The 20,361-nt window shown below is 36.9% G+C and overlaps 1 protein-coding gene across 1 annotated transcript in view; it reads right to left on the reverse strand.

Moving 5' to 3' along the window:
- Positions 1-1,892: 1,892 nt before the first annotated feature.
- The window catches only part of LNPEP (leucyl and cystinyl aminopeptidase), a 78,401-nt gene continuing 59,932 nt past the window's right edge, over positions 1,893-20,361 (reverse strand). Inside the window, exons 10-16 of the mRNA XM_074329203.1 lie at positions 17,381-17,564; positions 16,072-16,228; positions 9,161-9,345; positions 7,475-7,636; positions 4,684-4,824; positions 3,926-4,007; positions 1,893-3,287 (exon numbers count right to left, since the gene is read on the reverse strand). Coding sequence (XP_074185304.1) covers positions 3,156-3,287; positions 3,926-4,007; positions 4,684-4,824; positions 7,475-7,636; positions 9,161-9,345; positions 16,072-16,228; positions 17,381-17,564 — 1,043 coding nt within the window. The 3' untranslated portion in view covers positions 1,893-3,155. The remainder of the gene's footprint in view (positions 3,288-3,925; positions 4,008-4,683; positions 4,825-7,474; positions 7,637-9,160; positions 9,346-16,071; positions 16,229-17,380; positions 17,565-20,361) is intronic.

Consider the following 20,361-nt stretch of genomic DNA (forward strand, 5'->3'; position numbering starts at 1 on the left):
TACGTACCCAGGGCTCTCCTGCAAGCGCTTTTGTTCCTACAGTGGCTATAGCACAATCAAATGAGAGCACAAGTGGCAAAGGCTATTAGAGTGAAGTAGAACCTGTGACAGTATGAAAGTTCTGAAACAATGGCAAACAACACAATTTTACCTCAAGAGGCTTATAATTAAACAATAAGATGGAGGAAGGCACAAGTTTATGGTGGAAGGTGACACTACTTGCAGTTCAAGAATTCCAATCACTGGACTCCTCAGATTTCTACTTTCATAGCCTTTCAGATCTCCAAAACAGAGGTTTTTCTTCAAAATTCCAGACTTCCAAATCTACCTTTCCTAACAACCTAGTATGATGTGTCTTTTATATTACATTCAAGCAGACTGTCTCTCTGCAATGAATACTTGTTGGACAAGTACGTACTGTGTTTCCTCGAAAATAAGACCTAGCCAGACAATCAACTCTAATGCATCTTTTGGAGCAAAAAAATAATATAAGACCTGGTATTATATTATATATTATATTACATTACATTATATATTATACCAGGTTTTATAGTAAAATAAGACCGTATCTTATATTAATTTTTGCTCCAAAAGACGCATTAGAGCTGATTATCCAGCAAGATCTTATTTTCAGGGAAACAGGGCAATTGTGTCATGGGCCTATGTGCTTATATGAAAAAGCAAACTGTGACTGCTGACTGATTCAATCTATTTGAGTTCTCAGAAATACAGTGGCTAAGATAAAGTATTTGGGGAAAAAATATTTCAAAAGCTACAATTATACTTATTATATACATGGTCTACCTATTACTTAACGTTATATTGCTGATTGAAGAGTTGGTATTTAGAAGTGTCCCTCATAGACCTCTATGAGTTGGCATAACTTTTAAATTTATGGAATTCTGTGGGAAAGTTTGAGGTGAGGCCCACAAATAAAATTACAAATAGTATGGACACGGTCTCATGGGAATGGACAGCTTTGAGTACAAAGATAGCAATGGATTACAAGTTACCTCTGTTTTTAGCTGATGTTTTGATAAAGTTTTACTTATAATAATATCCTCCATACCACACACACACATATATACTCACAGGAAACAATGATATAATTCAAGACAAGATTTGCCATATGCAGAGTTAACATGTTACAGGAGCAATGTAAAGACGGGCAGAGAAGTATCTTAACTGATTTTGGGAAGTAGCAAAATTTAAACTCTGTATCAAAGTGGAATTTAGTAATATAACATGGTAAAAAACCAGCAACAAAAAAATCCCTTAGAAGTTAGTATTTTTCCCCCACTCTAGAAATATAAAAACACACTAACTTTCAGTATCACTAAATTATCATTCATTTACTGAAGCACAAGAGGAATAAATACCTACAATTACCCCAGTTTCAATAGGACATCTTTAGATGATTCTGTGATTCTCAGGATATAATATTTTTTACTCTAAAACAGAGAGATAAATGTTTAGAAAAGACTAAATTGGGTGAAAGCACACCAGAATTAAAGAAGGCTATCTTTTAGCTTGCCAGCCTTTTAAATTTTATTATATAAAAATATTTTCACAAAGTAAAATATAATTTTATACACAATCCTATATACTCTCACTTTACACCTGCTGAATAAAAAAAGGTGATCTTTCCCATTTTCTGATTCTGTGGAGTATTTTTAAGTGCTTGCAAATGGACAACTACCCTTTTTATGTACATAGATGATGTTTTCAAACAAAATATGAAGTACTCAAGAATTATTAGGAAGAAAGCTTTTCTCCTAAGAATCAAAGAAACATAACAATCTACGGATAAGTCTGCATAGCTCAAAAAATTCAAGTACAGTATTTCTCCTTTAGTAGTAAAAACGCCATATAGTTTTGGATATCTTCCCTCATTTTTCTTTCTTTCTTTCTTTGGCCATTCCTTTTACTTTGTTAGTTTGGCCATGATAAAAGAAAACTATGGTTCCTCAACTAAAGTACTGTTTTTGATAGTAGAAAAAATTCAAAGCCCACCATATTAAACCTGAATCAAGTTACTCCTATCCCACATTCTCCTTTTTCCTTTAAGGTACTATGGTGAACTTCAAACAAAAAGGTTCAATTTCTCAAAGGCCCTATTTTAAAATGTGTTTCTAATGTGCTACTCTATCGTATCAAATGTTAGTCTATCCATGGGTATGATTCAGAGAAGCGTCTATAATCTATCAAGCCAAAAGGCATCTTAAACAACTTATATTCTTAGTAACAGTGATAAAGTCATGATAAAAAACAATAGCACTAACAAAATGCTTGCCATAAATGTAGAACCACTTATTTATAACATAAGGTATATGGCAGGGAGCGAGGAAAGTGTACAGATTTAGAGGATATTGAAATTTATGAATAAAATAATTATAATTAAAGCTAACTTGGTTTGAAACATTTTCTTAAAATATGAAAAAGAAAGGGTTAAATATTTGGAAAATTTAATCTTTTAGCCTCATTATTTAGCTTTTCAACATAACAAAAATTTAAAAATTCTGTAGCACCTGGCTATTCTACAGAAAAAAAAAGAAAAAAATATATATATATATGAATGACAGTTATAGATCTTATTGAAACTTGTTTCCAGGAAATGAAGGATTAATCAAAACCCTGAATCCAAGTAGATCCGCACACCTGAGGTCAGTTCTCTGCAGTCACGTGCTCCATCAACTCCATCGCCACACTCTCAGAAGCTAACTTTGTACCACATTCAAATAACATCTATCAACAAGAAGCAACAAATAGCTGACAAACCAGCAGCCTGCAAAGATGGTAGATCTTTCCTTGTTTCACTGTGTCAGTATTTTCCGGATACTGAGAAATTGAACAGAATTCCAAAACAGATATTTTCCCCCCCATTTGTATATCTTCAAAGTAGAAAAATTACTCATTGTTTTTGTAGATGGTTGGCATATAGGTGAATATAATTTTGTAATAAATAACTACATACTCCCCAAAGACATTTCAGAAAAGACAGATGAAAAATACAGACAGGCCCTGAGCTAACTAGAACTCCTAAAAGTGCAAACAACTCAGCAGCGACCCTTGGCTTCACCTTGGCTTTTGCAAAAAGCAGAGTCAAGTTAACAAGCTCTCTGAATGGGCGACAAAATGAGTTGCAGTTGGCGATGCTACAGCCACCACGTCAGAGTTTTAAGGTTCTTCTCCATCCACTGGATATTCAACTGAATGATTTCCAAAGCTTCCTGGACATAGCGAAGCCGAGAGGTTGCCTCTGACTGATTTTCAAAGAACGCTTGAACCTGTAAGTTACACACAGAAGTATTTCAAAAGAAGAACAGTAGATCTCGGGTAACTAATCTGAATATCTTTTCCAAATTAAGCTTTTTTAGTGACGGCTGTGCTGATGTCTTAAAAGAAGTAGAGACAAGAAGCATGTTAATATTCCAGGTATTTACATCAAGTTACTGATCAAGTATGGTGAAACCTGAATTTAAAAAATAAATTCTCCTTACTCCCACAAGGATGAAGTTTTCAAATAAAAAAAAAAAAAAAAAGCCAAGTAACAGCAAATGAAGTAGAGTCTAAAGTTAGGTGTGGTGCCCTCTTTTACCCTTGGAGTGGAATTCCTTAGAACAGTTTTATTAATACTTAAAAAGAAACTTGGCACATACTGGTATTAATTTAAAAATAATAATATTTGTATGAGGGAGACAATAGAATATTGTTGAGAATGGAACCAGAATTTTTCCTTATCAGAATTTTTTTCTCATTGCTGTATATCCACCCTTCAGAAGTAATCTCAATGCAGAATCACCAGCATTGATGAAGGCAGACAATGGAACAGAAATTGGCATGAGAAGCCACCATCTGACTTAAACTGAGCAGCCGGAGGGGAAAGGGTGACCCAATCTCCCCACTAGCATTTTATACAACCAACCTCAGACAAATGTGCTTTTGTTGAAAACAGGTGAGTTGATCCAGCAACAATACTGTGCATGGTGTAGGACCCCAGATGGAACCTGAAGAAACACAAACAGAACAGCAAAAAGAGCAAAACGTGAGGCAGCTGTTGGTAAGCCAGGTTCCTGCGTGCAAAGGCAATGCTTTACTGTGAGCTACACATGCCCCAAGCAGAGCTGAGTCCAGCTGCTGGGAACCACAGCCCAGTAAATCAGTAGTCCTACACACACTTACTGCCGGTGGGAGGGAAAGGTGGGCAGGAAAAGGCAGGAGTTAGGAATACCCAGATAAATTATTAATCCATTTGATCTATTCAAAAATCACATCAAACATCCAGAAATGTCATTACTATTTTAGAAGGAAAAACACCTACACGTGCTCTCGAGCTGGGTGTGAGTTCTTAATGATCCCTCGGCAACGAAGAGGCATTTTTCAACACATATAACTAAACAGCCATTCTGAAGTCGCCCGGGGCCCATGCTAAGCTAAGTGACCTGGTGTCAAGCACGGTTGGGCTTGATTAGCACTCACAGGGAACACAACTGTTACGTGACTCACGTTATGGAATTACGTTTACAAATGTGAACATTTCTGGGTGTTTCAGTTAAACTGTCACTGAAGCATTTTTCCTCTCATAGCAAATCATAACTCCTGTGAACCACGACAACACTGGGCACGTTTTTTAAACGCAGAGCCTGAAAATACTAAAAGCTAGCAATTCTCTGAGAAACTTACTTCTGTACAAGCTTATTCCAGTTCTCTTTGACAAAATCCCATGCCAACAAGTGTCCAGGAAAACGTCGGCCCACTGTTCTAATGATAAACGACAGCTTTTGTGTTCGGATGTTATCTCCACTGAGGCTAGTTTTCATTAACCTGAAAAGCAAAGCAGATTTAGCTTCTAAAATAATTATTCATGATGGAGTGATCACAAAACTTAAATTAGTACTGGCCTCCTAATTAAAGCTCTGTAGCAGTTCAAGGGATGGAAGTTTTGGATTAGGCTGATCAATAGATTGAAAACTTGTCATTTTTTTTAAACAAAGGAAGATCTCACCAAGGAGATAAGCACTTAGGACATTTGAGAAATAAACTCTGGTAAAATTTATTACAGTTCTGAAGACTGGTATTTTTTTTGTTAAAAACTACAATTGATTTGGGGCGGCCGGATGGCTCAGTTGGTTGGAGTGCGAGCTCTCAACAACAAGGTTGCCAGTTCAAATCCCGCATGGGCTGGTGGGCTGTGCCCCTTGCAACTACTGTGTTTCCCCAAAAATAAGACCTAGCTGGACAATTAGCTCTAATGTGTCTTTTGGAACAAAAATTAATATAAGACCCCGTCTTATTTTACTATAAGACCAGGTCTTTAATATAATATAATATAATATAATATAATGTAATGTAATGTAATGTAATGTAATGTAATGTAATGTAATGTAATATAATACCGGGTCTTATATTAATTTTTTGCTCCAAAAGATGCATTCGAGCTGATTGTCCGGCTAGGTCTTATTTTCGGGGAAACACAGTAAAGACCGAAAACGGCAACTGGACTTAGAGCTGAGCTGCACCCTCCACAACTAGATTGAAGACAATGAGCTGCAGCTGAGTTTCTGGAGAGCGGGCCTGATGGCTCAGTTGGTTAGAGTGAGCGCTCTCAACAAGGTTACACCCCCTGTAACTAAAGATTGAAAACTGTGACTGGTCTTGGAGCTGAGCTGCGCCCTCCACAACTAGATTGAAGAACAATGACTTGGAGCTGATGGGCCCTGGAAAAACACACTGTTCCTCAATATTCCCCAACAAAACAAAACAAAAACTGTAATTGATTTGAGAGAGCAGGCATATTATTACTCTTAAAAACTGGGCTGCTTGAATAATGTGAAAATGAAGATACATTTAAGAATATACTCTTGATATTTTTTGATACTTCATACGTACTATATAATGTTGTAAATTCTTGACTCATTTTCTCTGGGACCTCCCTTTTTCTCCCTTTACTCACAGACCAGACCCGACTTAGATGTGTGGTGAGGAGTCCGCATACGCTGGGTAGGCTTCATCTCAGGGACGGGACACATGGGCAGAAATCCTAACAAGGCTTGAAATGGGAATTACCTATCCCCGTGTTGTAGGTTAAGAAACTGAGGTTATGCAATTACCTCAGTTACACAGCTACAAAAGCCTGGCATTTGAACATAAGCAGTTCTCATCTACTATTGTTATAAAATCTGTGTATAGTGAGAAAACACATACCCGCAAAAGAATATAGCAGTATTTTTAAAGGAAGAAAAACCCAAGCACCCATCAAGATGTGATGGATCAAATCAATGATGATAGATTAGAGCCATACTACGGAATGCTATGCAGTCATAAAAACAAATGACGTAGGCTTTATGAACTGATATGGTGAATCTCAAAGACTGATCTTTCACTAAAAGGACCAACACACAACACTGGGTGTGATGTATATAAATATACCGACCAGGACTGACACTGTGAGCAGAGAGAACAAGAATGGAAGTGAGGGACCACGAGAGATACTTTCATATTTTATTCCATTTTCTCAGGTGTTGTTTAAAATACTTTATTATGGGAATTTATTAGTGTGCTAGTACTTTAAAACAAAATTGTTACTATTTGGCTGGTGCAAAAAAGTAATTGCAGTTTAAAAGGTTAAAAACAATTGCAAAAACCGCAATTACTTTTGCACCAACTTAATAATTTAAAAACAAAAACCTTTGTCTATTTGCTTGGGTCAAAGGTAAGCTACTACTCTAAAGAAAACGATTACTTATAGTATATCCTTTGGAAAATGGGTTTGTGCAGATACTGAGGACATCTCTGGGACACCATTAGGATTTATCTGAGAAAAATTACACGTGCAAGAGCAGCAATGAGACCTCAAGGCCTCCCTCTAGCCTTCCTGGTGTCGACTCTAACGTGACCTTCATGTTTCCCGTGGCTCCTCAGAAGCTCCTCCACTCTGCCTCTGACTGTTCTTCCTGTCAGGAGGCCCTACTCACTGCCCTTCTTTCCCCATGTGAAACTCGCATTTCCAGGTCTTCATCAGCTGAACGTTAAAAAGGAAAGGTCTGACAAATTCACAGGAAGGTGTAGCCTACAAGCTTTTCCATGTTACCATTTTCTGAAGTATCTGCATTTTCAAAATGACGGCTTGGACAAAGCAATGCCTGGACCAAAAAGAATGAAGCAGCAACTGTGGAATTAAAGACAACATGCCAAGGGGAGGAAGAAGTGTTGACGCAGAAAGTGGGAGGGGCTTGTGATTCTCGGCATGTTCCAAAGTCTTCAGGCCAAAGCACTGTTGGCCCGTATGTCCCATCCCTGACATGAAGCCCACGTGGTACACGCAGGATCCTTACCACACTGTCCAAGGCAGCTCTGGTTTGTGAGTAAAGGGAGGGAAAGGGAGATCCCAGAGAAAATGAGCTCCCCACCACAAGAGCATGATGCTTTAATGCCTTGGGTTTCTATATAGCCTATTCCTCAGGTGGTTTCATACCAGTAAAGTTTCCATACATCCTCCGAGCTGGCAAGAGCTTCAAGTATTTTATTCTTCTCTGCTTCAGAACCTAAAGACATGTACTTGCTTAAGAGGAATGACCAGCCTCTTTCTGTTTTTGCTCCAACTTTGAACACGGTCATCATGACATCAGTCGGCAGGCTGTAAGAGAGGTGGTCAAATGTGAAAAGAATAAGAAATAATCCTGAGTACAAAGGCAAGGAACTGACTAGAGGTGGTGTTTTGGGGTCAGAGCAGGCAATAATTAGAAGAATTTTTACTGTTCCAGTTTTTAATGGTTAATTTAGTGGTTGCTACTGTCCTAGTGGTGGGACTATAAGGAATATAAATTCAATTTAATATAATAACTATTCACTGAGCATCCATAAAGAACGAGGCAGGCAACTGGTTGGATGATGGAGAGGGAAAGAATGAGACCCAGACTCTGTTCTTTAGGAAGTCACAGGCTACCACACAATACAGAACAATAAATATATACATTACAATACGGTGTGGTAAGTTCCATGTTAGAAATGTGGGGAGTGGATGAGAAGGAGGTAAGAAGCATAGTTTTCTCCTTTTATGAAGATCTCAGAGCTGGAAAGAACCTCAGTAAGATTATCCAAAACCCCTACCCAAAGGCCCCCCAACTCTTTATCTGAGGTTTGACTCTTTGTCCATAATGCCCAATAAGGAACCTAGAGAGAACCAATCATCATCAAAAACATTTCTACTAATTTCTAACTCCATCTGCTATGTTTTATCCTAAATTAAAAAAGACTTTCTTGACAACCCACACCCATTCGGATGGACTGCTATCGAAAAAACAGAAAATAACAAATGTTGGTGAGAATGTGGAGAAATTGGAACCCTTGTACACTGTTGGTCGGAATGTAAAATGGTGGAGCCATTATTGGAAACAATATGGTGGTTCCTCAAAAAATTAAAAATAGAATTACCATATGATCTAGCAATCCTACTTCTAAGTATATATCTGAAAGATATATTAAGAATATCCTAATCTCTGAAAGAACTGAAGACAAAAGTTTCAAAGAGATATTTGGACACCCATGTTCATGGCAACATTATTCGTAAGAGCCAAAGGATAGAAGCAACAACCTTTCTATTAACAGATGAATGGAGCAGCAAAATGTGGTGTATACATACAACAGACTGATTATTCAGTCTTAAAAAGAAAGGAAATTCTGACACATGAACAACGTGGGTGAACCTTGAGTATATTATACTAAGTGAAATAAGCCAGTCACAAAAAGACAAAATCTGTATGATTTCACTTATATGAGGTATTTAGAGCAGTAAAACTCATAAAATAGAAGGTAGAATGGTGGTTGCCAGGGCTTGGGGAAAGTGAGAAGTTGTTCGGGTAAAAAGTTTCAGTTTTGCAAGATAAAAAAATTCTGGAGATTGGCTGCATAACAACGAGAATATACTTACACTACTGAACCGTATACTTAAAAATTGTTCAAGATAGTAAATTTCATGTTGTACTCATATGTATTTAACCACAATTGAAAAACAGCCTTATTTTATAATACAAGGGCATAGACTTCACCTATATTAACACTGAGTTTTACAACATTTGTGATCCACGATGAGAAGATCCTGGTTTCAGTATATGATGGGAGGTAAAGAAGAGGAGTTCATTTGAGTAGAAGCACACGTCACCTTCGCGTTCCATTGGATGCCATCCAATCGTCAAATAGCTTCATGGCAGTAGTGCTGCAGTTCTCGAGGTTGTGGGTGCAAGCAAATTCTAGCAAAACTGACCGCAGCTCTCTCATAGATGGGGTGCCGTCATCAGTCCAAGTTTGCTGTTGAATTTGGCTTTGAAGCAATTTAAATATCCTGGTCTAGAGAGACAGCATGGATTATAATGGAGAAGGACAACCAGAAAATCAGGACAACTAGATCTCTTTTTCCCAACATTTACCCAAGGAGAAAAAAGGCAGGGAGACATAGCTATTACTCATTAAATATCAATTGCCCACACACAGCTGGGATGAAACCATTCAATAAGACATAAGGCTGCTATAGGCCAGGAGGACTTTCAGTGACAACACAGAGAAAATTAATGACTTCTGCGCAGTAGGGAAACTTTTTTCTGTGTGTTTGCAGCTAGAATTTATTTGCCTGCCAAAAAATATCACCTAAAACCACGGCTAAAAGAAAGTTGGAACTTCCTGACCTCGTGACTTTAGAATCCATAAATCCATAAAACTAGGAGAGAAAAGATGTACTTCTTTACTCATGGTAGATGTTTAAATGTTTCTGAATCCAATATTAAAGGAATATTTAAAATAGCAACTAGTTTGACACTGTAACAAACTAATGTAATCAAATTAGAGAGAAAATGAGGACTGCAGGAAAGTATAGTTGTTTATAGTTATCCTCCCCCAATTTTTTATTTAAAAACTTTTCGAACCTTAGCTACAAAAAATAGCCCAATGAACACCCGTATGCTAGCTTCACTGGTTTTTAACTGCTTTGTTTCTATGTGTGTATTAACACACATACACACATGTTTTTCCTACTTTAACTGAACCATATGAAAAGTCAGTTACAGACATTATGGTATTTCATTTATAAATATGTTAGCATACAACTCCCAGAGATAAGGGCATTCTTCTACATAACTATAATACCTTATCACACTTAAGGAAATGAACAGCTATTCAGTAAAATCATTTACTATCCAGTCCAGCATTATAGTTACTTCTGAAGAAGATGTCATTCTTAAATGTATACTTATGGTATTAAGAAACCAACAGAAGTGTAGAAGCTGTTCATAGTATATGCAGGTATTTTCATATTGCAAGCTGTGGTGCGTGGGCAGGGGTGAGAACCACCATACAAAATATGCATTTATGAATGCCACTAAAAGGAACAAAAATTCTAATGTAAAAATGCTTATAGGTTGTTTTGTTTTGTTTTGTTTTTAGAAAACCTGTATGGCTATAAATGAGGAGAATCAAAATGAGAAAATTACAGGCATGCTCCGCCTCCAGGGTACTGGGCCCAGGGGCTCTTTGCACTGGTACTTCTTTAACACCCTATCTCTATCATGGCTCACATCAGGTCAACACGTACCACAGACAGCCACATACAGAAACTCTCAACCACAGAAAATTAGCTCAAGCCCTTCCCAGAGCATTATATTCTTTCAGAGCACCACAGTCAGTACCTAAAATGAATCCTAGTTGGAGAGTTTTAAACTGCTGAGGCCATTTTCTCAGCACACTTTCTCTGAATAAGTCTCTTGTGGAGCTGACTATGAGAACAGAAGAAAGAATCCATGCAAGGAGAAGGACCGGCTTTTGTTTGTTTGCTTCAAAAGCAATAAAATAGAGAAAGAACAGCCACCTTGTGGAATGTGTGAGTGACAAAGCTTGCGAGTCATTGGGAGGACATGAAGCAGAAAAGTACTTGCCATGCTCATTGGTAATGCAAGGCACTTAAAAGCAATGCAAGAGATCCTAGTGGATACACATGACTTCATTGGTACATACTGTCTTCCACTGGCCTGACCTCAACGGTAGCACGAGAGCAAACCATCCCAACTGGCTGAAGCAGAAAAGAAATTTGAAAGCTACCCATAACTGTCAAATAGAAACAAAGCTACACATAACTGTCAAATAGAAACAAAGGAAGAATGGGAGAGAAAAACAGTTACATGTTTGAAATACTATTTTTAAAAAGCGGAGAAAAGCGCAATGTTCCTTGACAGTTTACTAAAACATAAAGAAGCCAGTAGGAAAAAGTGGCACTTAAAAGTCCTGAAGACAAGGGGGAGCTGACAGTTGGAGGTGCTGAGGCTAATTCCTGAGCAGCTACTCCGTCGGAATTATCGCGTGCAATTTCACTAGTTACACCCTATACCAAATATTCCAGAGGAATTCCAAAAATAGTTGGTTTTAAATATATTTCAAATGATAACGTAATAAAGATTCTATTTTAAAAAGAATAATTCTATTTTTAAAAATTCCTCCTGTTATAAAATATCATTTTTATAAGTAAAACAGGTTATGTTTTTAAGATTAATAAACCATAGCAAGTGCTTCAAATTACCTTTCGCTTTCAAAAATAAAATTAAACCTATTTTTCCATGGTTCTAAATTAATTTTTTGAAATTTAAACTCATTAAACAATAGAATCCAATCCCCTGATTTCATAAAGTGAAAATGGCAAGTGGGGAGAGGGAACTAATTGGGGGGGTGGGTTATACAAGCTACAAACATTGGATATGCAATAAAATGCAACAACAATAACACAAAATGATTTAAAAAATAAAACAGGGAAAGATGCTGGCACTTATGTTTTATATTACATTTTGATTTACTGCTTTAATTTTACACTGATACGCCCAGGGAGTTCTTTCTTGGGTCAACTGAGCTTCTTAAAAGAGAAGTGTCAGCTTTTATTACAAAAGGTTTATCTCAGCAACCCCTCATATGTAAAATAATGACAGACTTATAAGTGATGAAACAGGAATATGGCTGGGATCAGATGTTAACATCAGATGTGAACAATTTGACACAATTCAAATGTGCCTACAGACCCTACCCACTGCAACACCACAGCATACATCATAAAATGTGGGACATGGGTACGTGTTATGTAGGTATATACAGCCTACACAACAAAATGACCAATAAATGTACACACCACTCTGACGACAGTGACATAAAGAATTAGACACCAGTCTTAATCACAAATACTGATTGAAGATTGGCTCCAAGGACTCAGAAATTTCTGCCATTCCAATCTCTGACTACAGTGGGTCAGATTTCATATTTTGAGAGTTTTGATGCTATCAGAATGCCCTAAGATTAGAATAAGAATTTTAAAGAGACACTTTCTCCCTCCTGATGAACTAAAGCTAACTAACTTGACTTTTAACTGACAATCAAGTATACGCACATGAAGATCTACAGCAGTTAAAGGGCCCGTCGTCTTCCAAACGCATACTAACACCCCTGCCCGTGCCCTCTAACCATCAGTCCCCTGAACCTCAGCCTGAAGTATGTTCTTAATAAACACATACCTGCCCAGCGAACTGGGAATCAACATCTGGAATGAAGATAAATAGTTATTTGAGTGTCACAGTAGGAAAATATTCCAGAGGTCTAACTCCTTGAATTGAGCTCAGTATATACATTCTCAGCACAGGGGTAGCTTGAGTATCAAGTGCTTCCTGACACTGGGCCTCAGCAGAGTTAATGGAGAGAAGCAGGGGGAAGAGTGGTTCTGCCACCATAAAATCTAACTAGCTGGGCAGCTTCCCAGTAGACAGATATTCTGCCTCCTCTTAGGGTCTATTTCTATTCGCAAACTTCATTTTCTAGAGTCCAACACTGTCCTTTAATAGTGAAGAAAAGTGAGTGATACGTACTGTTATTTATTACTACCCATACTGGGTTGAATAACGTCCCCCTATAATTCAAGTCTGCCTGGAACTTGTGAATGTGACCTTATTTGGGAATAGGATTCTTGCAGATGTAGTCAAGTTAAGATGAGGTCATACTGGATGACGGTGGGCCCAAATCCAATGACCGGTGCCCTAGTAAGAACAGGGAAATTTGGACCAAAAAAACACAGGAAGAATGCCACGTGAAGACAGAGGCAGAGTTGTAGCGCTACATCTACAAACTAAGGAACGCCAAGCATTGCTGGCAACTCCCTGAAGCTAAGAGAGACGCATGGAACAGATTCTCCCTTAGAGGAAACCAACCCTACCCTGCCAATACCTTGATTTAAGGCCTCCAGAACTGTAAGAGAATAAATTTCTGTTGTTTTAAGATATTAGTTTGTAATAATTTATTACGGTGGCCCTAGGAAACTAATATACTACCCCAAATGGTGGTGATTTGATATGGCAAATCAAAGTAATTATAGCAATTCTGTAATAAAAAAAAAATATGTATACAATGAAACACACTAGTGCTAGATCAATTAAATATCCATATTGAAAATCTATGAATCTTTATGTCTACCCCAGATCATATACAAAAATCAATTCCAGATGGATCATAGATCTAAACATAAAAGGTAAAATAATAAAGTTTACAGAAGGGAACACAGAAGAGAATATCTTGGATTAGGCAGATTTCAGACACCAAAATTAAAAATCATTCTAATAAAAAAATATCATTAAGAGAGTGAAAAAGCAAGCCAGAGTGGGAGAAGATATTTAAAAATAAACATGATCAATAAAGGACTCATAAATAGAATATAAAGAACTCTTACAAATCAGGAAGAACAGACTGACAATCAATAGAAAAACAAATGAAAGACTTGGGTACTTCACAAAAGAGAATATCCAATGGTCAATAAATACATCAAAAAGAATTCTCCTTCACTAGTCATAAGGGAAATGCAAATTAAAGCCAAAATTGCAATACCACTATGCACCCATCCGAATGGCTAAATGGAAAAAGGTTTACTATTAAGTGTTGGCAGGGATACAGAGCCAGAATAGAAATGGAGCATTAAATTGGCATAACTTTGAAAAACGATTTGGTAGTACAATATTAATCATGTGTATGTTGTGACTCAGCAATTCCACTTCCAGACACATACCCCATAGAAATGCACACAAATATTCATCAAAGAAACATATAAGAATATTCACAGTAACACTGTTTATAATAGCTCCAAACTGCAAATAACCCAAATGTCCATGGGAGGTAGCTAAACTGACTCACAAATGGCCATTTCTTTAATATACTAACAGGAACAAGTCTGTGTTGGATTCTAAGTGCGACCTAAAAAGACCAATAATTGTGTTTCTTTGTTCCCAATCAATGTAGATAAATTTTAAAGTGCATTTAAAGCAACAGTAAATAAAAAGATGCCGTACGAAAAAAAAAGAGAGACCAATAACTATTCCAATAACTATTTGCATACTTCTTGGAAAGGCACACACATACTATAAAAATACTGTTAGTAATATTTTTGATATAAAAGAAATCTCAAATAGTAAGTTGAAAACTTCATTTTCAAGACAGCAACTAGATGTGGGACTGTCATTTTAAACCTTAAACATATGGTTTACAAGCACTTCAAATAGTTTTTACTTAAAATCTGTTTAAAATAGAAAAAAAAAACTGATAGCAAGAAAGAAACAGCTTTGATTTTTCCAACAAGAAGTATCATTAGAAAGATGACATTGCTAGAATACAAATTAATTTAAAATATAACAACATCACACAAAGAGTAAGCTTTGGAGTGAAACTAATCTGGGTTTGAATCTCAGTTTTATAATTTATTAGGTGAGTGACTTTGGGGAAGTTATTTAGTCTCCTCATTTATCTAATAAGGGTTAGAAATCTCTATTTGGTATTGAGTGAGTATCAAACGAGGTAATCTACATTAAGTACCAAGCCGGACATACAGCATATAGTAAGCACTGAAATGTACTTGTTTCTGGTGTGTTTCACTCATTTATTCATTCAACATTTACTGACCATCACTATGGGCTGGGTCACATTCCAGGCATCTTTACAAAGGCCGGTAGTTAAAAGCCTTTAGAATGATAAAAATCTATCAATTAAAAGAGACCTCAGAAATCATATAACTTCAGCACCTCACTGATGGGTAGGAATGGGGGTGGCTTCTTTGTGGTCAGATCAGAAACTTGTGATGAAGGGTGCTTTTCAAACTCTATATGGCCCCCCTGCCCTGCATTTCCTCCCCCCACTGAGAATCACGCACGTGATGAGAGCACTTATCATAGGCCATGCACAGTAGGACTGTGAGAGCAGCAGAAAGGAGACTGTTAGAAAAAAGAAAAATGATGTAATCCAATCCCTTTCTGTTACCAGTGAGGACACCAAAAACCCTAAAAGACTTACTCTAAGTCCTGGTCCAATACTTTCTTCCTTTTCCTGAAAGCTATCTTTTGCGTGGTCCATGGAAAACTTGACTAGGTTATAAAGCAAACCCTGTTGTCAGTATGTGCTGATTCGGAGAAATAGATAAAACAAAGAATTCACTACTCCCTCCCAAGCTTTTAAAGACTCAGTCAATAGTTTAATACTGAAAGTGTCTAAAATAACAACTGTTAAATCAGTCAACTGGTTTTAAAAAAGGTAAAACAATCTCCAATACCGAGACTCCTTTACTGCTTCGCAGAGAAACTTATATCCACCAGCATCATCATCCGTAAGACAGGTTACCAGTAAGGACACGTGAAACAGAATATTCTCAATACAGACATAACTATCATTGTATATTGACCACTAGGAAATGAATGGGGAGCATTACTTTGCCAAAAGACCTGTTTCAACATGTATTATATGCAAATAAACCAGGATTTGCAGAGAAATTTTCTCTTCATGTGATAGCAGTTTCAGAAGTCTGTATTTTGGTATTCAGACAAGACTACGTACGTCACGCTGAGCTTTTATTGACTCTTCATGGTAAGCAATGACATTTTGATTCAAAGTAAAGATTTCACCACTTGGAAAGTGAAGACAAACAGAATTTAACTAGATGCTTTTTCAGTCTTACTGCAGAGTAGAATTAGAACTAAGAAGTAAAGGCAAGCAATCAAGAGAAGCTGGCAGGGCCAGGCTTACCACCAGTCTTGAGGCCAGATCCATGTATCCCAGCTTTTCCAGGAGGTTATAGATGAGGCCTGTCTGGAACAGGGCTTCACTGATGGGCGCAGTACAGGTCTCATTTCTAAGGTAATCAATCAAATCAAAGGCCCTCCGAAGAGGTACTCTGCCCAGGCTAAAGGGTAAAGGAACAGAAAAAGTAAATACACCGAGACAGGCAGATGAACTCTATGCATGCTGAGAGAGAAATTTTATGGCCAGATGGTGAGTCTTGAAGATCTAAAATTTAAGCTTAGAGTGTCATTCTGTAAAGTTAGACTAAATATTATTATCTTTGATTAAGTTCATGTGTGTGACCCAAGGTTAAAGACACATTTCAGCGGAAAGATAAACAATAGCTCCTTTTTTATTCTGTAAGTCACCTGTAAATTGCTACTAACTCAGGAAAAGTATGACAATACCTTAGGTGAGAAAAGATGAAGAGTACTAATTTTATTTATTTTTTAATTACTTACATTTACCAGGTGAGAGCATGTGGCATAAAGAGGGTCTATATCAGAAATTCTTTTGTGTGTTTGTATGGGAATTTGTTTGTCAAACTTGCTAAGCTGAGGTGAATTTATGGTGAGTACATTTTAAAAAGTAACCATTTTATAGAAATCATAACAATGATGGCTGAGATAATATAAGGTCATGTCATAAAAAAATGAGCCAAAATAGGAAGATCAAGAGCATCCGGAAGGAATACTTTTGAGTATTCTTTGTGTCTCTAGACCCATTAACAACCTCCATTGGTTATCTTTCTATTCAGAAGGTATCTCTGCACAAGATCACTGCCATTCTTGGCTGTGGGATTCTGTAATGCACGGGGTGGTTGGGGAGGCAAGTGGTACCCAAGTAAGGAGCTGCCAGCTGTGAGAGGTGCCCCTCGAACTAGTGAGTAAGCACTAAGCCTCAGGCTCAAACTAAGTGCTGCTTAAAAAAGAATTCTCTCAAGAAATAAAACAAAGCCTGAACTCCTATGTCAATTTATTCAGCAAATATGTGTCTTGCTTGTTGGCATCTACAATCTTGAAATATTATTTAAATCTTATTATTTAACTGTTCGATGTTTGTTGCTGATATTTCCATATAGATGGTAAAGCTCCTGGAGGTAAGGAATATGTCTCCTATTTTCCCAGTCCTCCAAACTGAATGATACGTAACAGGCAATACATGCTATCTCTTTTGAACTGTTTTTCTAAAATGTTCTTTTCCTCAATACCACTTGGTTAAAAAAAAAAAAAAGAAAGAAAGAAAGAAACACCCCAAACCAAATATACTCTACCCTGCAAGTTCAAAGATGTTGTTGATGAGGTTGGCTCGGTCTTTGTCACTCAGGACATAAGGATTTACTTGCAACTGTTTGATTAGCGCTTTCCAGTCGTCATCTGCATAGTGCACAATGTAATAGCCAGTCATGTTTGTATTGACTTTGATCCACTGCACTTCTTCTGTAAGATTGATGACATCTAATACAGAACCAAACAGTGAGAGAGAGAGAGAAGAAAAAATATTAAATGATGCTTTGTTTCAAAGTTAATATGGTATACTTTTATATTAGTTTTACTATGAAACTAAATTTCTACCTTTCAGCACAGTTATTTTCACGTTAACAAAGAACACTATTCATTTATTCATTCATTCATTCATTTAACGGTGAACAAGGTAGATATGTCTGTCCCTTCACTCATAGATCTTACAATCTAATGTAAAATATCATATAAATGTTATTGAGCGAAAAAGAAAATATGGTATTTTATGGAAGCACATATAAGAAATGCTTCACCCCCCAAGGGGAGGTTAGGAGAGGTTTCTTGGAAATAAAAAGACACCTAAGGTGAAACTTCAAAATCTATATAGGTATTAGTCAGATGAAGAGGGACCCTAACAGTTCAAAGCCCAGAGAGAAAGTATCCATGCACTGAACTGGCTCCCAAGTCCATTGGGCTAGAGAAGAGAAGCAGGGAGAAGATAAAGTATGTGTAGGGTGAGGCAGTAGGAGAAGATCATGAAAGAACTATATAAAATGGATTCCATTTGGCCTTTGTTGCCTTTCATTATGTTAGCAAAGGAAGAACAAGATGATTTAGAAAAGTCACATAACTCAAAGCTAGCAAAATAAACATTAGGGAAGAATAAAGGTCTCACTAGGCACAAAGAAGAAATAAATCAGTTAAAATAATAGAAAAATAACATGCACTTTTTGGGGCCTTACCATTACATATATAAATGCTGAGACCATTGTTAGAAATGCACATAGAATTGTTCAATTGATGTACAATTAATAAGGAGCTACAAGACATATGACTACAAAAACTATATTACTACAAAAGCGGGTGATAAAATATATGTAGGAATTTTTAAAATCCTTTAAATTACTAATCAAGAAATGCCCTTTAAAGCTGGCAACAAGGACGTGAATTTAATATAATCGCTAAGGGTATGTACGCTTCTAAGCATCTTAAAATTAACTACTTATTAGGATATAAACTCATGAGCTTACTATTTTGGTCAGTGTTAATCCCTCAGTGCCTAAAACAATGTTCCTAGCAGGTACTTAAAACATATTTGGTGAATTAAAGAATGAATGAACAAAATACGGTAAATACTTTACTCCAATTCTACTAAAACTGCAAAAGATTTTTAAGATGGACAAGACTTATATTCTGATCATGTCTTAAGATGACATATCAGATAATGTCTTCTTCATTAAAAAATTCTATGCTAATTTCTGTTTTATTGCTGACATTGGAATAGACGGGAAAGATCATTTACATTAATAAGGATTATTCCTTTTTCCAGAGCAGAATGTAGTTCTAAGGAGTAATTGTGACGGTAACAGTAGATGCTCCAAGCGGGAGATATTTTTAACAAACCTATGACTGATGAAATTAACTTTATCATTAGCTAATACAAAAATATCAACACTCTGCAGGTCACCAAACACAATTTCCTACAGAGTTTTTATGAAGAAAGGACCGTAGGAAGAAGGACTAAATAGCACCAAATCTCCCTTTCCCATAAGAGGAGGCAAAGAATGATACGTATGGCAATTTTCCCACTGGATGGATACAGGAAAATATTGAAATACAGAGTATCTTGGCTGATAAGCAACTGGCCATGTTGTAAACTTAGCCAAGTCCAGATGGTAGCGAGGAGGGACGCAGCTGGGAGTGTACTTGAAATTATTACTGTCATTTCGATGACAGAATATAAAGCAGTGCAGCCAACAGCATAGAGAGCAGAGTTGTCATATAAAGAGCCAACATGTTAGTCTCTTTCAGGTCTTCTGAATGATCCAGAATGGAGATCATTAAAACCACAGGTATCAAAAAATAATAGCTTTGCTCACAAGGGAGGTAACTACATCCTGCAGCTCAAATGTGGATGAGGCTACCCTCATATGTTTTCAATTTATTATAATCATTAACAGATTAACAGTTCAATTTTCACAGTCCATTGAGTAGTAAAAAAGAATGAGCAACTCCAATCTTAAATGGCAGAAGCCCAGATGAAGTAATCTAATATTGATTTTAAAAAGCCATTTGTCAATGAGTTATGAAAATCAACTACTGTTTTATAAAGAAACATTAAAGCACAGAAACAAAACCCATGTTTCTACTACAAAGTGGCAAAATTTTCTGTGTAGTTTGCTCCAGAGGGCTAGCATGAGACTTGCCGTTCAACTGCATCCCCTCTTGTTCAAAAGCATTCCTTTCTGCAATACCCCTTTCTTCTCCTTTATTTTATTGGGGGGGGGGGGCGGGAGGGAGAGGCAAGAGCAGAGAATGGCACACGATGAATATCTTAATTATATGTTTTTCCTTCTTCTTTTTTCCAATTGCCTTTCACTCCAATGAAATGTCTTTAAGTTTCAGAGAAATATTTCTGGCACAGTGATATCCTTCTAGAAACGTTAATATTTCAAGTTAGATTTATTACAAAAATTTCCTATAGTTAAAAAGCTTAGGTCTGAGTTAAGATGTGGATAAGAAGGGAGTGGGGAGAAGGGGAGGAGGGAAAGGGAGGGAGAGAAGGGAGACACTCATTTTTTAAGTATAATTTCTTCAATATGGAACTTGAAAAACTGGCCCCTTTTCGCTCTTTTTCTGCACTATCAACTGTTCAAAATTCATGTATGTGGGGAAAAGTGACAAAGCTATTGACCAAATATTAAGTCCTATATTTAATTGAACTAATGGACTAACCCAGCAATCCTGGCATTAGAACACATGGAAATATACTATAGATTTAACAAACCACCAA

This window comes from Rhinolophus sinicus, linkage group LG03, assembly GCF_036562045.2.
Source record: "Rhinolophus sinicus isolate RSC01 linkage group LG03, ASM3656204v1, whole genome shotgun sequence".
In the NCBI taxonomy this organism is placed as follows: Eukaryota; Metazoa; Chordata; class Mammalia; order Chiroptera; family Rhinolophidae; genus Rhinolophus; species Rhinolophus sinicus.